The sequence below is a fragment of the Hippopotamus amphibius genome, chromosome 7, assembly GCF_030028045.1.
Source record: "Hippopotamus amphibius kiboko isolate mHipAmp2 chromosome 7, mHipAmp2.hap2, whole genome shotgun sequence".
Taxonomy (NCBI): Eukaryota; Metazoa; Chordata; class Mammalia; order Artiodactyla; family Hippopotamidae; genus Hippopotamus; species Hippopotamus amphibius.
Window position 1 is genome coordinate 11,724,931 of NC_080192.1, and position 20,594 is coordinate 11,745,524.

Below are 20,594 nucleotides of genomic sequence, written 5' to 3' on the forward strand. Positions count from 1 at the left end.
CCCCTAGATGCGTTCCCTCTGGTTCTAAACCGTGGCTTCTTTACCTGGGCTTCTCACCTCTGTCCTCTGAACCTGATGAGGAGCTGATAGATAAACCCATCACTGAGGAAGTTAGTGGTGGAGAACATTCCTTCAGGTGAAGTTTCGAGGGAACATGTATAAGTGCCTTTGGCACCTGAGTCAGCAGCTGCCTAAAACTGACTCCTAAGCCATTTGGAAGCAAAGGCTGCCCAGTGAGCAGGGCAGGCGGTGGACAGAAGTTCACTCTGGTCAGGCCTGTGGAGGGCCGTGGGAAGTGGCTGAGCGAGGATTCCAGAGCTGAGCATTTGTTCACCTGTCCCCTTGCCTGCCGCTGGCCGTTGTGTCCCTCACTGGCACTCGCAGGATGGGGCGCAGTAGAGCTCGCGGAGGGAAAGGGGCCGAGGCCGAGGATTCGGCCACTTCTCCCCTGAGAACTTCCTCGGCTCTCCCGGCAGGGGCGAGTCTGGAGCCGGCAAGACAGAGAACACCAAGAAAGTCATCCAGTACCTGGCTCATGTGGCGTCATCCCACAAGAGCAAGAAGGACCAGGTGAGCGCGGGCCTTCCTCCCTGAGGAAGAGCTCTTTGTGATTCGTGGTTTGGCTCGAAATGAGAGCATTTGGGGGACTGAAAGCAGAGACTGGGCCCGCCTTCATTGAGGCTGGGAGTGGGTCTGGTGGCCGCCAGCCTGTCTCTCCCTTGACCGCCTGACTTTGAGTCGCTATGGAAACCGGAGCCCGCCTGAGGTTCTCAGCTAATGCTGTGTGGCCCTCACCTCTGAGGTCGGAAGAGAGATTTCCAAACTTGGTTCTCAAGTTGATGGAGACGGGAAGGATCTCGGGCAGGCCGGCATTGGAACCCCTGCTTGTGCTCCCTGCTGTTGAACTGCCTCTGGGTGGACAGCCACCAGCAAAGAGAGACAGGGCGGCTGGAAAGTCATCTCACGTCCCTTTTTTTCCCCCTCTCCCTCTTGGTGGATTGTGGTCGACCCCAGCAGTGTCCTCGCTAGGTGAGCTGCACGTTTACTGCACGTTCTACACCAGGAATGCGTGTTCTGCCCATCGTGTGCCCTTCCGTTATGGTTTTTTTTTCCTAAGCAGCTTTTCACTCCACACCATTGTCACTCTCTGCGGCTAGACCTCTTCTCGTAGGCTCAGCTCACTGACTGTCTTGGGAGGAGGGGCTGGGTTGTGACACACGGTGTGACCTCACGTGCACTCTGAAATGACAGCTCCTGCAGAACGGGGACAGGCCTCACCACCTAGCTGTTCTCAGACGCTCTGGGGAGGCCCAGAGTTCCCACGGGCACGCGGGCCAGAAGGCACCGTGCAGAACCCTGACCGAAGCACAGCGGAGCGGGCATCTGCCCTCCCGGACCCCCACACGCTCAGTGTTCTGGACCAGATGGAGATGGGCGGCTCCCACCTGCCGCCGCCGGGCCGGCTGGAAGCAGTGCCGGCAGGGCTGTGCACAGGGCTTCCCCAGAGAGGGGTGTGATCTGTCTGAAGCATGCCCGTGTGGTGCTCTCTCTCTTTCTCTCAAGCACACACTCTTAAACTTCCCTGTGAAATCTAAGTGCCAGTGGTGTCCCCTCAAGCCGTCAGGGGGAACTGTGCCAACTGGGTGCCCCCCCCCCCCCCCCGGGGTTGCCGTGTTCAGCGTGTGTAAGTAAGTAGTGGTGTGTGTCTCTTTGCATGTGGATCTGGGATGTGTCCTGCAGAATGTCCTAACGAGCACAGTCTTCTGAAATCGAACCAAAAGTAACTTTTCAAGTGCCAAACTTCCCAAGGCATTCTGAATCTTTTTCCAAGGGGCGTCAAGGCCTTATATTTAGAAACGAATGAAGTTTTCTTTTGCTCCCTGTCTCTACCCACCCCCTCCCCCATTTTCCATTCTTTTTAGGGGACCTATTTTTAAAACAGGGCTGTGAGGTTAGGAGTTCTCTAGCTGTGGTTTTCCATCTCTGGATTTGCAGTAAAATCCATTTCCCAACTGTTCATCGAATGTCTAGTGTGTGCCCGGGTCTCTGGAGGGTGGCCTTGGAGTCCCTGCCCTGCGGGTTGGGAGGCCGGACCGCAGTTACAGAGCAGGAGCATAGACCCACGTGCCTCACGTCTGGGCTGATCCAGCTGTAGGGGGGCAGGCAGGCCCCCAGCACTCAGGATGGCAGGTGGGGGCTGTGACAAGTGGAGGCAAACTTGTCACGTCCTCTTTCTCCAGCCACCGTGTGTGATGGGCACCCTGTCCCCGGCTCCAAGTTCAACTTGAATGATTGAGTAGGCTGCCCCTGGCTGCCCGTGACCGCTCCGGCCCTCAGTTGTAAAGGCCATTGACCAGTTTGGTTGATTTCCTCTCCTGAAGCCGTGCAGTGATTTTCCACACAGAGCTGGGCCATGAGACGCTCTTGAGCTTGGTTTGCGCCCTTGTGTTCTGAGCTTGTCACCCCATACTCTGGGGGAGCTCACGTCCCGCAGTGACCCAGGTGGTCATCCCAAGACCACCCGTTGGACCGCCCAAGCCTTAGCTTGTGGGGGGCCAGGCTTTGGCCAGACGGCAGGTTGACAAAAGCAGAGCTTGGTGAAGGGACTTTCCAGGTGGACTTCCGGAGCCTGAACAGTGACCTTTGACGCTCTTCCTCTGTGTTTTGTGTACCAGTCGGAGCCCCCTGGCAGAAACACCACCCAGTGAAGCCCTTCAGAAACCGCGTGGGTAATTCCAAACCTCATGAGCATACACAGCCTGCAGTAGTACCTCATAATTTCACAGGGCGCAGGTTTCATCGAAAAACAAAGATCTTTTCTGTGCCCAGTTGGGCATCAACAAAGAGAAACCCGTAGGGTTAGCTGCCACCATTGTCGGCAGGGAGTTCAGCTCAGGAATCCGAGGTAGTCGCTTCTGGGTTGGCCTGGTGGTCCCACACTCCATGGCAGGAGCCTGTGCCCCCAACAGAGGCCTTCGCTTTGCCTCCAGGCAGGCAATAGGCTCCAGCTGGGGACAAGCTCCCATGTGACTGCGGGAACGGGAGTGGCTCGGCCAGCCTGGCAGTCTGGCCTGTGCTTTGAGAGGATGCTGTAGTGGGTGGGGGAGCAGCGCCCGTCCAGATCGAGATGAATCTGCGTGGGCTGCCTTTCCAGGCCTGCCTGAGCCCAGGGGATGGGGGCCCAGTGACCCCGACTGCTGGTGTGCAGCACTCCTGTGGAGCCCGCCTGGGGGTTGACCCCTGCCCCCTGACCTGGCTCCACTGACCCTCCTCCACTTAATCTGTACGGTCTGAAGATAAGGCTCTCCGGCCCTGGGAGGAGCCCTGACCTGGGATGGCTGTGGGAGGAGGAGAATCTGGCAGGGCCCTTTCTGGTCTCTGGTGGCCTCGGCCAGACCCCAGAGCATCCTCAGTGCTCTGCAGACAGGTCTCGTCTGCAGCAGGTATGCCCGGGAGGCTGTATTTCATGGCTCTTCTGGGGAGTCCCTGCTACCACCAGTTCTCCTTTTCATCATGAATTACAGGCAGCCTTTATTCCCAGAAAGTCCTGGCTTGACTCCAACCGTGCTAATAAATAGAAAACCCCACCTGGCCCTTGTGTGATGTTCTCTCTCCCTAGAGGGTACCCAGGTATTAAGGAGAACAGGAGCCGTATTTTCCTCAGGCAGTGTTAGTTATTCCCTGGCCTGCCCACCTGACAGGGTAGTTATTACCTGGCCTGCCCACCTGACAGGGTAGAGCCCCCAAGTGGGGCCAGGGTATGGCGGGAGACAGGGCAGTGACTGATAGGTGTGAGGTAGAAGCCTTAAATTCCATGACCTGCTTTGCTGGTTGATGGCTGGATGACCTTGGGCAAATTACCCCTCCCTCAACCTCAGTTTTCTCTTCTGTGAAATGGGGCTACTCTGTCTTTCCTATCCTGAGTATCATGAAGATCTAGGGATAAAAAGGCATAAATAAGGGGGCATTTTTGTCAACCACCAGGTATCATGAGTCCACAAGTAGGGTTAATTGGTGTTATTGATAAAACAATTCAGAACAGAAAGTGGGCCTTGTTGATGCCACGCTCAGATGCCTGACCTGCTGGGAGCAGGTTTGGGGGCTGGCGGCAGGGTGGTGGTGACAGGACAGGGGACCAGCAGGGAAAATGCAGAGTGTATTAGGACCTGGATGCCATAAGCTGGTGTCTTCTGTGGATCTGGTTTTTTCTCTCCTTGTTCTATGCAATGGAAACAAATTTTTTTTTTGGTGGACTGTCAGGTGGGGATTAGAGGCAAGGAGGGCAGAGGGAGGCCAGCGTATCTGTGATGGAGGCTGTCCAGGGGCAGGAACAGTGCCTCTTTGTCTCTTCTTGGTTCACGTGCTGCTTTCCAAGGCGTCCTCCAGGGTTGATCCGAGCTGCCGTGCCGGGTTCCCAGAGCTGGGTGGGCTGTCTGCTATCCTCTTTGATTACTGGTCAGTTAGCCCAGGCAAGTAAGTTCAAACCAGGCAGGGTTTCCAGACGCCTGGTGGGAAGGTCGCTCTGGAGTGACACGGGGGCTGCCAAGGCCAGCGTGGCCGGAGTCCATCTGGAGCCCCCATCCCTGGCACGTCAGGCGTGTGGACACACTTCTGCCGCCTCCCCTCCGCCTGGCGCAGCGGGGCTGGCGGCCCACGCCGCTGCCTGGCCCTCACCGCACCGCTGGGTTCCTTTCCAGGGTGAGCTGGAGCGGCAGCTGCTGCAGGCCAACCCCATCCTGGAGGCCTTCGGGAACGCCAAGACCGTCAAGAACGACAACTCCTCTCGATTCGTGAGTGCCTGCGCGCACGGGCGCCTTCCCACCGGGTGCCTGCGCCCCGGACGTGGAGAAGGGTCAGGCTTGGTGCTTCCTGGCCCGTCGCAGGCAGTAGGCTGGGTCATGCACCTGTATAAGGAGCTTCCTCAGCTCAGGTGGCAAAGCCAGCAAAGCCGTGGGGGGTCCCCGCCGGTCCCCTGCTTGTCCTGCTGTAACCGCAGCCAGTCAGAGGAAGCAGGAGGAACACTTGCAGATAACTGTTTCCCTCCTCCCCGCTGTGGAGGAACTTGGGCACCACTGGAGCTGGTTCCCGCTCAGGCTTAGCCGTGTGACCCTTCTGAGTCCTGAGTACCCACGTGGTTGGGGTTGGGGTGCAGGGTGCCCCGGCCGCCGACGCAGGCTCAGTCCCTTGGCTTTCTGCCTCCAGGCTGTACCACTGGAGGTGGGCCTGGAGGATGCGGCCTCTCATCTCTCCATCCGTCTTTCCTTAGGGCAAGTTCATTCGCATTAACTTTGATGTCAATGGCTACATCGTGGGAGCCAACATTGAGACTTGTATCCTTGTGGTTAATTGTGAATAGGTGTTCTGGGTCTGGGGGGAGGGACGTGACCTTGATGGAGAAGAAGCTGCTTCCCGATTCCAGCAGTTTCCCCTTTACGGGCCTGTTATGACACCTCATCTTTGCCACCAGGAAGAAGACCAGGATACGCTCAGTGAGAACTCAGCTCAGAGCTCAGGTTTTTCTTTATGGGTGGGATAAAGTTCAGCTTAGAATGGGATGGAACTTTTGAAGGTCATCTAGTGTGGGTCCCAGAGGGTGAAGTTGGGTGACTGCTACTTTATTTCTCCCTCATGTTTTAGCCTGTACCGGTGAGGTTTTCTGAGCTCTGTTCTCTCGTGAGAAGGGGGCCCTTTGAACAGATGAGGCTCCCAAGTGTGAGGGCTGCTATTTGGACAGGCTACACCCCATGAAGGATAGAGCCAGGGTAGTTTGCCTGTGTTTTGTTTTGTCATCTTCTGCTGAAGTTCCATGGCTTTGAACGGGGATGGGGGAAGGTGGAGGGCTGCCTTCCCGCCAGCGAGCACGATTCCTTAATGTTCGCGAAGACCTCCTGGAGAAATCTCGTGCCATCCGCCAAGCCAAGGAAGAGCGGACCTTCCACATCTTCTACTACCTGCTGTCTGGGGCTGGGGAGCACCTCAAGAGTGAGTGGTGGGCCCACAGCCTGCCAACGGTGGTCCCCCTGCAGCCGGGCCACACACGGCGGTTGGGAAGTGAAATCTCGGCCTCGGGTGGGCAAGGCGAGCGTGACTTCCGTTCCTGGGCCGGCTGCGGGCTTGGCCTCTGTTTTGGATCACGCCAGAGGGAGCCTGGGTGGGTCACTGTGCAGCTGCGGGCCTCGGGGACCCCGTGCTCCTGGGGGGCTATATGCGGGCCCGTCTCACACGCTGGGGAGAGGCGGCGATCCTGGTCACTCCGTGGTTTCTGGAGTATTCTGGGGCGTTTCCTGGTCCCCCACGCCTTCAAGATCACGGGGTTGACTGCAGCCTCCTGACCTTCACTAACCTTGCCCTCCGCCCCCATAGCTGATCTCCTGCTGGAGCCGTACAACAAATACCGCTTCCTGTCCAACGGGCATGTCACCATCCCCGGGCAGCAGGACAAGGACATGTTCCAGGAGACCATGGAGGCCATGCGGATTATGGGCATCCCAGAGGAGGAGCAGATGGGTACGGGAGCCTGGGGAGCGCGTCCGGTTGCCACTGGCCCTTAGAGAGTCCGTAGAGGCCAGGAGGAAGGCCTTGGGTGGGCAGGTGGTGGTCCCTCAGATTTGAGGTTCAGGGTTACTTCTTCCCGGTTGTATCACCTGGGGACATAGGGGAACAAGGATGGTTTCTTAACTGCCCAGGGTCTGGGTTCACCACTCGTGAAAGTGGACTATTTCTGCTTTGTCCAGGCTGAGTGTGGAAGGGGCTGGGGTCCCTGTGCTGGACACGCCCAGCATGAATACAGCCTGCAGCTTGCCTGTGTCTTCTTATTTCTTTAGAGGGAGGGTGAAGAGGGCCTTAAGGCTTTATTTTAGGAAGATTGGGGGATGGGGAGATTGCACCCCATGCTCTAGCGTTAGGGTCAGAGTCACCTTTGCTCCCCCACAGACAGCATATAAGTGGACAGCATGGCTGTGTTCCAGTAAAACTTTATTTATAAAAACAGACAGGGGTTTCCCTGGTGGTCCAGTGGTTAAGACGCCACGCTTCCAATGCAGGGGTTATGGGTTCAATCCCTGGTTGGGGAGCTAAGATCCAACATGACTTGCGGTCAAAAAACCAAGACATAAATCAGAAGCACGATTATAACAAATTTAGTAAAGACGTTAAAAATGGTCCACATAAAAAAAAAACCCCCAAACACACAAAAAAACCCAAACAGACAGTGGGCCCCTGGGTAGAGGCACATCCTTTGGTCTGGATTTGAAAACACTGGGAGTGTTACAGCACTCATATCTAAGCTGAGGTTGGCCCAGAGGCCCTGGAGACATGCTTTAGGCCGAGACCTGGTACCCTGGTGCCCCTGCATGGCTTGTGGGGCCTCCACAGGGTGACACCCCACTCGGGGGCTTATTCCACCCACGCCTGGTCCTCAACCACCTGTGATTGCACCCCAAGGCCTGCTGCGGGTCATCTCGGGGGTCCTCCAGCTTGGCAACATCGTCTTCAAGAAGGAGCGTAACACCGACCAGGCATCTATGCCCGACAACACAGGTAAGCCCCTCGGCCCCTCGCCGAAAGTACGGGGTGCCTGGGCCTGGACTGGCTCAGGAGAAAGAGTCTTGGAGAGATTCCGGACACTCCTCTTCTTTTCATTGCGTTTCGTTGTTTGTGGCTGCCTGTCACTCTGTATTTTGTGTAAAACATACATGAACCCGACCCGCCGCTTCTTCACAGAGCAAGCAGAGTGAGTGAGAAAAGCCATGATCCTGTGGCCCAGTGTTTCCCTCACTGGTGCGGCGACCAGACCAGTTGTCTCTGTTTGTAAAACAGTCCTTTCTGCCGTCCTGTTGCTGACCTTGCCTGTGAGCCCGCGAGGACGTGACACCCCGTCATCACCCCAGCTCCTCGGTCATTGCTAGTCCCTTGGGTCGTTGCACGTGACCCCGTTTAAGTTAGCCTTAGTGTGTCCTTCTTAGGGGCTTTCGAAAAAATTTAACCCACGGGTGGGTGGATTGTCCTGTTCTAGCCCTACGTCTGGGGCAGAGCTGTCTCCAGGCAGTCCCGTTTGTGGGTAGGACCCTCTTTCACACTCAGGATGTGGCCAAGGGTGTGCGGAGGTACAGATGCCGAGCCCCTAGTGAGGGCCCGTGCCTCCCTGCCACGGCTGCCGCGAAGAGGCTGGGGCCCGCGTGCGTCGTTCTGGTAACGATCTCTCAGTAACCACAGCTTTCCCAGGTTGAGCAGAGGGACTCGTTCTCTCGGGTTTAATTAAGATCTTTTACCCCTTCCCTCCTTACTGTCTGAAAAATATTAGCTGCCCAAAAAGTGTCCCACCTGTTGGGTATCAACGTGACCGATTTCACCAGAGGAATCCTCACCCCTCGCATCAAGGTGGGACGGGATTACGTCCAGAAGGCGCAGACGAAGGAGCAGGTGAGCGTTCCGGCTGGGGGTCCGGCTGCCTCCTTGGCAAGGGCAGCTGTGGCGGCCAGGTTGAGGCTTGGGCTGGGCCATCGCTGTGTTAGCTCTGTCACCTGGGCTCTTCACTGGGTCCCCACAGCACCTGGGAGAGCAGGGGGTGTTTCCCCCACTGAGAACAGGAGGAAGCTGGGCCCGGGGTCCAGGAACATGGCCGAGGCCCCTGCCTGGGAAGGGCCGTCCTCGGGTGGGGCCTCTGGGCTGCCTTGTGCCTCTTCCCTGGAGTCAATGTTAAGATGATTGGTGGTGAGGACACAGGGGTGTCCTGTCCAGGAGAAAGTGAAGCAAGCAGGTGGTGTTTCTGCAGCACTGCTCATCCTGGCGGCAGACTTGCGATCCTTGGGGCCCAGGCCACGTGGCTGCCTGTCCCCCACCTGCTGTCCTGCCGCACGTGGGGAGAGCCAGGCAGGGGTTGTGTCTCAGGCACGTACCCGCCTCCCAGGACCTTAGTCCCTCCCGGTAGGGCCTCTGTGGGAGGTTTCTCGTTTCTCTCTTGGCCCTGGTGCTGGGTGGTTTTAAGCTGCTGCTTCCATCTCTTAAAATTACTTTGACTTCACATCCATTAGTTCTTTTTCCAAAGGGTGCCTGCCGTCCATGGGGCCTCCCGCTGGTAGCTGATGTCTGATTCTGGGCAGAACCCTCCCTCCAAAGCCAGGAACATTGTTTTAAAAAAACAGGGGGCATGATTATGACCAACCGTTCATTTCCCTGAGGATGAAATTAAAATGCTACGTGAACACTTAAGATTCAGGAAAGTCGAGAGAAGGAAAGAAATTGCCTTAGTCCTACCCAACGACAATTACTGGGCAGCTCTTTCTTTCCTGCTGTTGTTTTTAACATTTAGATGTCACCTTGGCTTTTCATTATGGAACTTCTAGAACATTTGCACAATGAAGTAGAGAGAATAGTGTAGGGAGCCCATGTGCCCATCACACAGGCGCCTTCAGGGGTCACGGACTCATGGCCAGTCTTGGCTCCTGGTGAGTCTGATTTCCCTGAGCCCCAAACTATATTACTTGAAGCAAACCTCAGACATCTTGTCATTTCTTCTCTAGATACTTCAGTTCATCTCCATTTATTATTATTTATTTATTTTAATTAATTTTTAAATTATTTATTTATTTACTGGCTGTGTTGGGTCTTTGTTGCTGCACACGGGCTTTCTCTAGTTGCGGAGAGCAGGGGCTACTCTTGGCCATGGTGCGCAGGTTCCTCATTGCCGTGGCTTCTCTTGTTGCGGAGCATGGACTCCAGGTGCGCAGGCTTCAGTAGTTGTGGCACATGGGCTCAGTAGCTGTGGTGCATGGGCTTAGCCGCTCCACAGTATGTGGGATCCTCCTGGAGCAGGGATCGAACCCACGTCCCCTGCATTGGCAGGCGGATTCCCAACCACTGCGCCACCTAGGAAGCCCCTCCATTTATTTTGAAAAGGTCTTTGCAGATGTCTAGGTTCACAGATGTCTAGATTCACTCTGCCTGTATTGTTGGATATTTAGGTTGTTGCAACTTCCTTCATTATAGATAACACTGCAGTGAACATCTTTGTGCAGGAAGCTTTTTTCCATCTTTAGGGCTGTTTCTCTGGGGGTGGGCCCCACAGGTGACATTTTTGGGGCAAAGGGAATGAGGCTTAAAGGCTCCCTGTATCTGACTCCCCGCCACCCGTGTGTCCCCCCTAGGCTGACTTCGCCATCGAGGCCTTGGCCAAGGCCACCTATGAGCGCATGTTCCGCTGGCTGGTCCTGCGCATCAACAAGGCTCTGGACAAGACCAAGAGGCAGGGCGCCTCGTTCATCGGCATCCTGGACATCGCCGGCTTCGAGATCTTTGATGTGAGCTTCTCCCTCGACCCCCTCCCGCCTCCTGAGCCTCTGGGCTGCCTTTTCCTTGGGCTGGGATCCTCTCTCCTGTGGTCCCATAGCAGTCCTAGCTGGACACCTCCTTTCTTTCTTTCTTTTTTTTTAGGACTTTTATTGAAATACAGTTAACATACAATAAATGGCATATATTTAGAGCGTACAATTTGGTATCCCAATCTCCCAATTCATCCCCCCCCCCGGACACCTCCTTTCTTGTGTGGAGACATGAGAGACACTGGTTGGGTGTATTTTAAGCTTAAACAAGATGCCCTTTGCCAACCAGAAATCCTGGCAAGAATGGAACCTTCTGGATGGAGCTCCAGGAGGCCTCATGGGCAGAGGCTTTCTGTTGATTTATTCTTTATTTATTCTCAAATATTTGTTATGAATGTTGTGACAAGACATTGTCTGTGCCCATCAAGACTTTGAGTTCAGGTAGGAAAAACTGATGATTAAAGTAGATCAGCAGAGGTTCTTAACCTGGGGTCCATGGCAGATTTCAAAGGAACCATGAACTTGGGTGGGGGGGAAATCACTTCTTTATTTTTACTAACCTTTCATTGAAATGGTGCAGTTTTTTGAATTGTGGCTTGAGCAGCATATGCAAAGCACAGTTGCATTAGCAGTGCTTGTAATCTGTCACCAATAGAAATCAGACGTTTTCACATCACAACAGTCATTGAAGAGATGTAATACCATTTATGTTCATCTCTCTTTCAAAATTCTGGAAGTTATTAAGCCCATGGCTCATGCTTTTTAATGAAGAAGCACCATGTATGCCTATGTCACAATATTTTGATAATTACATTTCAACATAACTGCTTTCTTTTACGATCTATTTTATGCATTTAAAACCTTTATTCTGATACAAGGGGCTTTACCAGACTGCTGGTGAGGTCTGTGGGCCCCAGCAGTACAGCCCTTGCTGCTGGGTGTGATGAGGGGAGGCCCACAGAAGACGGCACAGAGGGACCTTAGAAGGTTCTTCCCAAACACCCATCCCCTTCCTTCCTGAGGGGCTTGTGGGCCATCTAGCAGGAGGGCGGGCGCCTCTCTGACCTTGTCTCCCTCTCGCAGCTGAACTCCTTCGAGCAGCTCTGCATCAACTACACCAATGAGAAGCTGCAGCAGCTCTTCAACCACACCATGTTCATCCTGGAGCAGGAGGAGTACCAGCGGGAGGGCATCGAGTGGAACTTCATCGACTTTGGCCTCGACCTGCAGCCCTGCATTGACCTCATTGAGAAGCCAGTAAGAGCCATATCTGCTGGGTTTTACCCCGGCCTCTCGCTCTGCCCCTCTGGGGCTGGAACTAGCCATAATTCTAACATGAAATGATTTGCTTTTGCGATGAAGTTTTTTTTTTTAATCAGTTGCATTTTCTAATGAACAAGAACCCAGGTGGCTCCCAGGCCTGTCAGCCAGTCCCCACAGTGTCTGAGTCAGCTCCTCTTGTCTTATAAACTCAGTGTACGGAAGGCTCTTGGGGCTCTGGGGCACTTTCTCTTCCTTGGGAGGTTTATCCTAAATGTCACCTCTCACTGTGTAGTGGTGCACACATGGAGTGTGTGGGGTGGGGATGCAGAGGGACTCCAGGGGCCGGGGCACCTGTTGAGGGCAGTCTCTGGACGTGGGCCAGGGGTCTGCATGGCCCACCAGGCCCACCAGGTGACTTCCAGTGCACTCATTGGAGAACCCTGTGATGGACCATTGGCTTAAGGTGTGTGGGCCATAGCCTAGACCCCAGAAGATTCTTTTAAGGTAGAACTCGTAAATTGAGTGCTTTCGGTAGTCTTGTGTTTCCTTTTCTCTTTTCTTTTCTTTTTTTTAAAATAAATTTATTTATTTGTTTATTTATTGGCTGTGTTGGGTCTTAGTTGCTGCGTGTGGGCTTTCTTTATTCTGGTGAGCGGGGGCTACTCTTTGTTGTGGTGCACAGGCTTCTCATTGCAGTTGCTTCTCTTGTTGCGGAGCATGGGCTCTAGGTACACGAGCTTTAGTAGTTGTGGCACTCAGACTCAATAGTTGTGGCTCGCGGGGTCTAGAGTGCAGGCTCAGTAGTTGTGGCGCCATGGGCTTAGTTGCTCTGAGACATGTGGGATCTTCCAGGACCAGGGATCGAACCTGTGTCCCCTGCATTGGCAGGTGAATTCTTAACCACTGCGCCATGAGGGAAGTCCCCGGTAGTGTTTCTTATTCTTTTTTTTTTTTTCCCCCTCCCTTCCTTTCAGGAAGCAGTACCCACCTTCTGGAGAGATTCTTGAAAACCAGGCTTTGTCTTACAAGGGCAAGGATGGGTGGGTTTCCAGGTTGAGCTCACCTGTGCAATGCTGTGCTTCCTCCAGGCAGGCCCCCCTGGCATCCTGGCCCTGCTGGATGAGGAGTGCTGGTTCCCCAAAGCCACGGACAAGAGTTTCGTGGAGAAGGTGGTGCAGGAGCAGGGCACCCACCCCAAGTTCCAGAAGCCCAAGCAGCTGAAGGACAAAGCTGATTTCTGCATCATCCACTATGCTGGCAAGGTGAGGCGCGCACACACACACAGGAAGGTGTCCACCGGAGCTTCTTGGGAGAAACAGAAGGCGATTCTAAGACCAGGAGCCCTGAGGTGGGGGGGCAGGGGAGACGTATCCTGGTCCCGTGACTCATCTGGTAATGTGCCTGGTGGGACATTCAGTGTTCAGGTGACTCCCCTACCTCCCCAAGCACCTTCAGGTGTTCCCTTTTGTTAGATGCCTGCAGCACACCTGTAAGGTGCTCAGGCTGGAGTCATGCTGTGTATTATTATTAGATGCGTTTTTCGCGTGCAGAAGTGAGATTTGTGATAAAGGCATGGACTCTGGGGTCTGAATTAGAGCTCTGCCCTGTGTGACTTTGGCCTGGTTACTTCACTTCTCTGAGCCTTGGTCGCCTCACGTGGAAAATGGAGGTGGCCACCACTGAACTAGGTAACATGTATTAGAGAAACTTGCAAAGTCCAGAGTGGGCAGTCAGGGCTCTGGGCGAGGCCTCTCACCTCCACGCTGCCCACTCGGGGGCCGGGTCCGTCTTTATCGTCGGGATCCTCCTGTGTGTTGTGGGATGTTGAGCAGCATCCTTGGCTTCTCCCCACTAGAGGTCACTAGTGCGCCCCTTACTTGTGACAGCCAGAAATGTCTCTACACATCCTGGAACATCTGCAGGGTGGGGGTGGCACAGGCCCTGGGTGCGGCCACACCTGTGGGTGTCGTTAGCTTTGTTATTGCCAAGGCCACTGGCCTGTAAAGTGGCAGAGCTGCCTTCATACCAGGTGGCACACATCCTCCAGCTGGCTTGTTCCTGGGGCTTCAACCTAACCGAACAGCGGCTTCCTGAGCCTGCAGAGGTCCGTGCTTAGACTAAAGCTGGTTTTTCTCAGCAAATTGTGTTACTTGCATGGAGTATCTAACAATTAGTTACACTGGGATGAGGGATGAGATTTATTTATTTTTAGGGGGGGCAGGGTGTGGTGCTACATGGCTGGTGGGATCTTAGTCCCCCAACCAGGAATTGAACCCGGTTCCACGGCAGCGAAAGCACTGAGTCCTAACCACTGGCCTGCCAGGGAGTTCCCATAAACTCCCTGTTTAAAAAATCTGTTTTCTAGTTACCTAAGGTAATGGTGCCCAACCTCCAATTTCCTCTTCCACCCTTGTTAGAAATGTAGGAGGGCTTCTGTCACACTGTTGTCTATGATGCAAAAACAGGGCACACCCGAAAGCCCATGAGGGGCCTGAATGGTGAAACTGGCCGTGTGCATCCTCACCTGGGCTGCACTGTAGCAGCTAAAAGGACAAGGACACTGGCTGTGCCCTGGGGGACAGATGGCCAAGACATTCAGTTCTGGGGTTTCTCCCAGGAGGTAAACTCTGCCCCTAGGGAGAAGGAAACCACCATCCTGTACTTTGTCATCAATAGCAGTGCATGTGGGGAAGCTGGTCGAAAGGGGCCAGGAGGGGACCACAGGCTGAGAGCGCTGGTTACTGCTGTGTGGTTTAGGAAGGGAGCTGCGGCGGCGTCCTGCTCTGTTTGTATTGCTAGAATATATAATGTTGTATTCATCTTGTTATTAAGGACATAGTTCAAATAAGATTAGAATAATGTGCTCAGAGAAAACCTGGGTATCCTGCAATGACAAAGAGAAAGTGAAAACTACTTGCCTGTTACTAAAAAGAAATATGACAACATTTTGGTTAACGTCCTTCCGGGACTTTTTCTTCATGTTCATATTACCTTGAAAAAATTAAAAACAGGATATTCTATGGTGTAGCTGTAACTGATTGCTTAGGGTTTGCGTGGTTTAAATTTTTTGCCTTCTGAGTAACTCTGCAGAGACCATCTCACGGAGGCCTCCACCCTGGTCATTTATCTCCTTCCTTCGCTGGGTTGAGGGTTTACGGTTTTTACCGTTGCTGCCCGTGGGGCCAGCTTGTCTTAGGAGAGGCTGCGCGCGCCGATGTCCCCTGAGCAGCCTGTGACCCGGGGTCCGATCTTGCAGGTGGATTACAAAGCCGACGAGTGGCTAATGAAGAACATGGACCCGCTGAATGACAACATCGCCACGCTGCTACACCAGTCCTCCGACAAGTTTGTCTCGGAGCTGTGGAAGGATGGTACGCCCTTGGCCCTCACCCTGCCTCCTGGTGCCCGCAGCCGGGCCTCTTCCCGCCCCGGCAGCGGGCTGAGCCCGGGACACGGACCGGTGGGTTTGTGTCTGCTTAGCACCTAGGAGCCTGGGCTCCTCCATCCTTGAGGGTCACCCTGTCCCTGAACCCTGAGTGTCCTTGAGCCCTGAGCATCCTTGAACATGCTGTGCAGCCACTTCCTCTCAGGCAGAGGCTTCTCCAGGCTCTGCGGCCACACAGACAAGCCCTATCTAGCGCGGGGGGTCACGTGATGGCCCAGCGCCCGGCCGCCCACGTTCCCATCCCGCTCCTCCCTACCTTCCCGCCTCTCCTTGGTAGCTGGTCGCTCTGTAAGTCGTTCTTTCTTTGTTTCTGCTGGTTTCTCCTTCCCTCTGCCTGGGTTTTGCTTTAACCTCTCTGTTGCAGAGATGCAGAGCACCCAGAGAGCCTATTTCTATCAGCGCTTTCCTATCCTCCACCTAGAACCAGGTGACTGGCCGTCCGGTGCGGCATCCGTGTGTGGTGCATCTGGGGCTGCGTGACAAGCGCTTCTGCTGAGCTTTCTCCGCCGTGGCTGCTCCTGCCTGACTGCACCCCTTCCCTGGTCTTGGCCCCGGGCTTGGGGGCGGACCCCTTCCCCCTCCCCATCATAGGCTTTCGGGAGAAAACCAGGCACAGCCTGGTCGTGTTTTTTGATAGTGACAATTTCATGTTATAGATCTTAAAAAGGAAAAAAAAAAAATCATTTCACAATCTATACCCCCTTTAGAACTCCCCCTCGTGAAGGTGGCGTCTCATTGCTTAGATGGCTGCTGTGTCTCAGCATGAGGGCTCCCGTGTGTGTGTGTGTGTGTGTGTATGGGTGTGGGTGTGGGTGTGTGGGTGTGGGTGGGCTGGGCCTTCCGGGGACAGGACATGCTCACATGAAATAGTTGCTGTGGGGTGTATTTGACCTCCCACTGGGCAACTTGAGTGGCCTTCACAAGCCAACCACTCCCAGAACACCTTTGGTGGCCAAAGAAAGGGGCCCTGCGGTGGCTGCATGAGGTCCAAATGCCTCCTGTTTTAATTGAGGGGGTTCACTGGGTCCATCCTCACTCCTGGCTTCCCTCTTGAGCAGCTGTCCTTTGTGTTGCCTTCCAAAAGACAACAGAGATCTGGCCACAGAGGAATAGGAAACCAACTTTGTCACAGAATTCTTTGCATCCAGCAACAGAAGTTTTCACATTTAACATTGGCTCTTGCTTAAGACTGACCTCAGATTGCCAGCCACTTTGGTTGGGTTTGTTGGTTGTTTGGTTTTCATCTGGGAGGAAGCAGATCGTTTCATTGCTCTGGGCGGGAGCCACAGTGATGAGGGCTTCTTCCTTGGAAGGTGGGTTTAGACGATAAAGACCCCTGAGTTTGGAGACCAAGGGAGATGAGAGTGAGAAGGAGCTCAGCCTTTGGGGTAGTCCCCGGCAGTAGTGGTTCTCTGCAACCCTCTGCTCTCACGCCCCTCCTGCTGAGCTAGGCCCCTGATGAAGAGAGCCCTGTGTGGGGGTTGCAGGCAGAGAGGGACTCGTCCAGAGTCCTGCAGGCGATGGCAGGATAGCTTTAGAGCTCTTGCCTTCTGACTCCTAGCCCAGTGCTCTCAGGTAAAGGTCAACGTGAATTTAGGATGCTGAGTTTTTAATTTCACCTGGGATCCTAGGACTGCAGGATTCCTGTAAGTCAAGTTGAACATGTCCTCAGAGCCAGGCGAGTGAACCAGCTCAGCTCACCTCTCCAAAATGCATTATTAGCTCTGTTTCTTTTTGTCCCCCTTGTTCTTCACATAGCAAAGGGTGGTTATTTACCAGCCATCGCGACACTCACCAAAAGGCTACACAGCTCCTGTCAACTTATCTGAATCACAACTGTTGTGAAGGGGGATTCTTTTTTTTTTTTTTTAATTGGAGTATAATTGCTTTATGATGTTGTGTTAGTTTCGGCTATACAATAAAGTGAGTCAGCTATACGTATACATATATCCCCTCCTTCTTGCACCTCCCTCCCAACCCCCGCCCTCCCATCCCACCCCTCTAGGTCATCACAGAGCACCGAGCTGAGCTTCCTGTGTTTTATAGCAGGTTCCCACTAGGTGTCTCTTTTGCACATGGTAGTTTATATATATCAGTCCTACTCTCCCATATTAGCTCTGTTGTGTCTTCGGGTTAGGAGCTTCCCAGGGTGGCTGAGATAAGTGACGTGGACGTGGAGTTCACCTTCACGGGTGTGCTGCTCCCCTTAGTGGCTCTGCAGTCTTTCCAAACCCTTTCCTGCTTTCTGCTCCCTGCTCGCAAGGTCACCTTTGCTCAACATTCGAAGATGACCTTGGCCTGCCGTGTAGACTCCTAGTAGAATCGGTCTGCCGTTCCGTAGTCTCCTCTTTTTCTGTCCAGATTGTCTGTCTGTCTTTCCCTCCCCTCCGCCCCTGCCTGGACCACCGGATACTCACGTGCTTTCGCCTGCTCTCTGCAGTGGACCGCATCATTGGCCTGGACCAGGTGGCCGGCATGTCCGAGACGGCGCTGCCCGGGGCCTTCAAGACACGCAAGGGCATGTTCCGCACGGTGGGGCAGCTGTACAAAGAGCAGCTGGCCAAGCTCATGGCCACGCTGAGGAACACCAACCCCAACTTCGTCCGCTGCATCATCCCTAACCACGAGAAGAAGGTGCGGGCGCTCGGTGGTGTGGCACAGGCTGGGCACATGTGCGGGCCACTCTGGCCTCGTCTGTCTCCCTGAGCAGAAACGCCTGCCCCACGGCACACAGAGCCCTCGGTTAAATCCCCCGCCGGGTGGCTCAGGCACTTTTAGGGGACAGGCTGCCCTTGTAGCCTGTTGCTGCCTCTCCCAGACCTGGATCACGTAATTAACTGAGCTGTCAAAACTTTTGGGCGGCAGTGACTCCCACCTGCCGGGGGGCCTCTTGCCCTATTGCATTCAGAGGGGTCCACACTCTCTCCATCAGTTCCTGGGGACAGAAGCATGAGCATGTGCGTGTATTTTCTTCCCTAGGCTGGCAAGCTGGACCCCCATCTGGTGCTGGACCAGCTGCGCTGCAACGGGGTTCTCGAGGGCATCCGGATCTGCCGCCAGGGCTTCCCCAACCGCGTGGTCTTCCAGGAGTTCCGGCAGAGGTGAGCGGGGCCCGCGGCCAACCAGCAGGGGCCTCTGGTGGGGGAGCTGTTTCCTCATCCACATCGAGCTGAGGCCCGGCCAGCTCCTCGCACGGTCCTCTGTGCCACCCTGTACATGAGGAGGGATTTCTCTGTTTTGTTCCTGAAACAAAAGTTGCTTCGTTGGCTTTCACTCCTGGGGAATGTAGGGGCTGGTGCTGTTTGCTACAGTTGGAGGAGCTTTGAAAGACCTTAAAAGGAGGATCAGCTGGAGGCTTGCGCATTAAAGGAACTCGATGGAAATGGAAGTCTGCTGTGTGTGCAGAGGGGGACGGTAGTGACACCGGCCTGTTTGCCTGATGACTGTGTTTAGCGCCAGTCGCTGTTGTGATGCAGCCCTCTGTTTAATTTCGTGGACCACCCCGTTGGTTAGCGGTTCCCTGCAGCATCTCAGTGGGGAGATGGGCGTGGCCTTTCGGGGAGATAGGTGCGGATGCTGGGTGATGAGCAGTGAGTAAGCCCACTGCAAAGCGCGCCCTTGAGTGAGTGAAACAGTCCAACATGTGTTTCCATTCGCTTCCTGGAAAGTACCAGGCCTTCCTCTTGCCATTCAGCCTACGGAAAGAGCAAGGTGGGATTCCCTGGAGGTCCTCTTTCCTTAGGAGACTTTGTGGAAAGCGTTCTACCTCTGCTACACTGTAGGGACGCCCCTCATCTCTCGTGTATGTTCCAGGCCACGTGGAATCGAACCTAGGGCTAAACTGACCCGGCTGCCTTTTGCTTCTTCAGATACGAGATCCTGACTCCAAATTCCATTCCCAAGGGCTTCATGGACGGGAAGCAGGCGTGTGTGCTCATGGTGAGTTGAGCTGCCATCTCCGCCCCCTGTGCTGGGTGACCGGTGGCTGCTGGGCCCCCACGTGGCCAGCGCCCGTGTGACTCGATGGGGCCATTTGGATCCGTTCACACCAGGCTCCCTTGTTCCTCCAACAAGCCAATTCTGGTTCTGCTGGGCGCCCGGAGCGGCAGCCCCCTTGGCCCTTGGGGGGCCAGGACGGCATGTGGGAGCGGGGCGGGGAGGAGGAGGAGGCCAGAGCTGTGGCGTGGCAAGGCTGTGGTGGGAGATGGCCCCTTCCTTTTGGGCACATTCTGGTTCTTTCTTGCTCACGTCTCCTCCGATCTTCACGCGCCGTGTGGTTGGCGGGGCAGCTCGCCACCAGGGCACCACAACCGGCCCAAAGCCACCGGTGTGAATTTCTGGACCTTCCCTCTCTTTCTCCCTCCCCTGGACCGGTGCTCGATGGGCAGTGGGCACTGGATTCTACGTAGTGAATGAAGGCCCCGTGGTGACCCAGTGGCCCCGCCAGGGCTGTACCCACCCAGTCATTTTTCTGCTTTGCAGGCAGGAGTCCCGCTGGGTCTGATGTGTCCAGGGTCAGCAGGGCAGCACCTCTTGCTTTCTTTACTTCTTGTTCTTTCCAAAGAGTCAGCAGAGAATGGGCTGGGTGTGGGGGTCAGGGAGGAAAGAGAAAAGGGAAGAAAAATTCAACACCTGCTCTGTGCAGAGCAGTGCATTAAGGGACAGGGAGACGGAGGCTAGAAAAGGAGGGAGAAGATACAGCTCCCTGCTCTCTGATGCTTGTCACTGGGCAGAAAGGCGGCCTGAAGGATGGAGGGTGTGCCTCCAGCTCGTGCCTGGGCCACCCTTGCTCCGGAGACTCAGCTGCTGGTCAGTGAGGGGTGTCCCCTTTTCAGGTCCCCTCCATCCAGCTCTGCAGGGAAGATGGGCATCCCGGGCCCTTTATGCCGGGAGGGAGGTGGGGCACACGGCAGGGGGCTGGGGGAGGGGGTATGCCCATCATGGCTCCACCTGCCCTGGGTGGAGCCTTTTCACGGGGACCTCTTCTGGGCCTGCCTGGGCCGTTCGTGGGTACCGAGGCCCCCGGATCCCACTTACCCTATTCAAGGCTCTGCCTCTTGGAGTCTGTTCTAAATCCCTTCTCTCGGGCTTCCTAGGTGGCGCAGTGGTTAAGAATCCGCCTGCCAATGCAGAGGTCATGGGTTCGATCCCAGCTCCAGGAAGATCCCATATGCCGCGGAGCAACTAAGCCCGTGTGCCAAAAAAGAAAAAAAAAAAAAAAAAAAAAATCCCTTCTCTCCCAGGCAGACAGATGGACAGACAGACCCTTGCCAGTGGGCTTAATAAGAGAGGCTTGTTACTGTACTGAAACAGCCCAGTGATGGTAACGACGGCTAAAGTTCATTCAGCACTGGTCACATGCTTGACCCTGTGCTCAGCGCTTTCTGTGCGTTCTCTTGGCTCTCCTAGGAAGGAGGCACTATTAATTGCTTTGTTTGTTAACTTTTCTTTTAATTAAAGAACTCATGAGTCCCATTTTACAGCTGAGGAAATGTGGGCTCACAGAGGTTAAGGCCTAGGGTCACCTAATTCGTATTTGATCCTGGCCTGAGCTGGATGGAGTCCGA

At 54.7% G+C, this 20,594-nt stretch overlaps 1 protein-coding gene across 2 annotated transcripts in view; it reads left to right on the forward strand.

Annotated features, from left to right (window-relative positions):
* Nucleotides 1–20,594, forward strand: part of MYH9 (myosin heavy chain 9) — a 92,107-nt gene that overhangs the window by 50,703 nt on the left and 20,810 nt on the right. The window contains exons 5-19 of one of the 2 annotated variants that reach the window (XM_057743097.1): nt 477–570; nt 4,698–4,790; nt 5,267–5,330; nt 5,884–5,982; nt 6,364–6,507; nt 7,444–7,539; nt 8,303–8,421; nt 10,146–10,298; nt 11,403–11,576; nt 12,671–12,844; nt 14,839–14,953; nt 15,392–15,454; nt 17,468–17,661; nt 18,007–18,128; nt 18,897–18,966. In XM_057743097.1, the coding sequence (XP_057599080.1) occupies nt 477–570; nt 4,698–4,790; nt 5,267–5,330; nt 5,884–5,982; nt 6,364–6,507; nt 7,444–7,539; nt 8,303–8,421; nt 10,146–10,298; nt 11,403–11,576; nt 12,671–12,844; nt 14,839–14,953; nt 15,392–15,454; nt 17,468–17,661; nt 18,007–18,128; nt 18,897–18,966 (1,774 nt within the window). The remainder of the gene's footprint in view (nt 1–476; nt 571–4,697; nt 4,791–5,266; nt 5,331–5,883; nt 5,983–6,363; nt 6,508–7,443; nt 7,540–8,302; nt 8,422–10,145; nt 10,299–11,402; nt 11,577–12,670; nt 12,845–14,838; nt 14,954–15,391; nt 15,455–17,467; nt 17,662–18,006; nt 18,129–18,896; nt 18,967–20,594) is intronic. The other variant, XM_057743098.1, reaches the window with a different exon arrangement.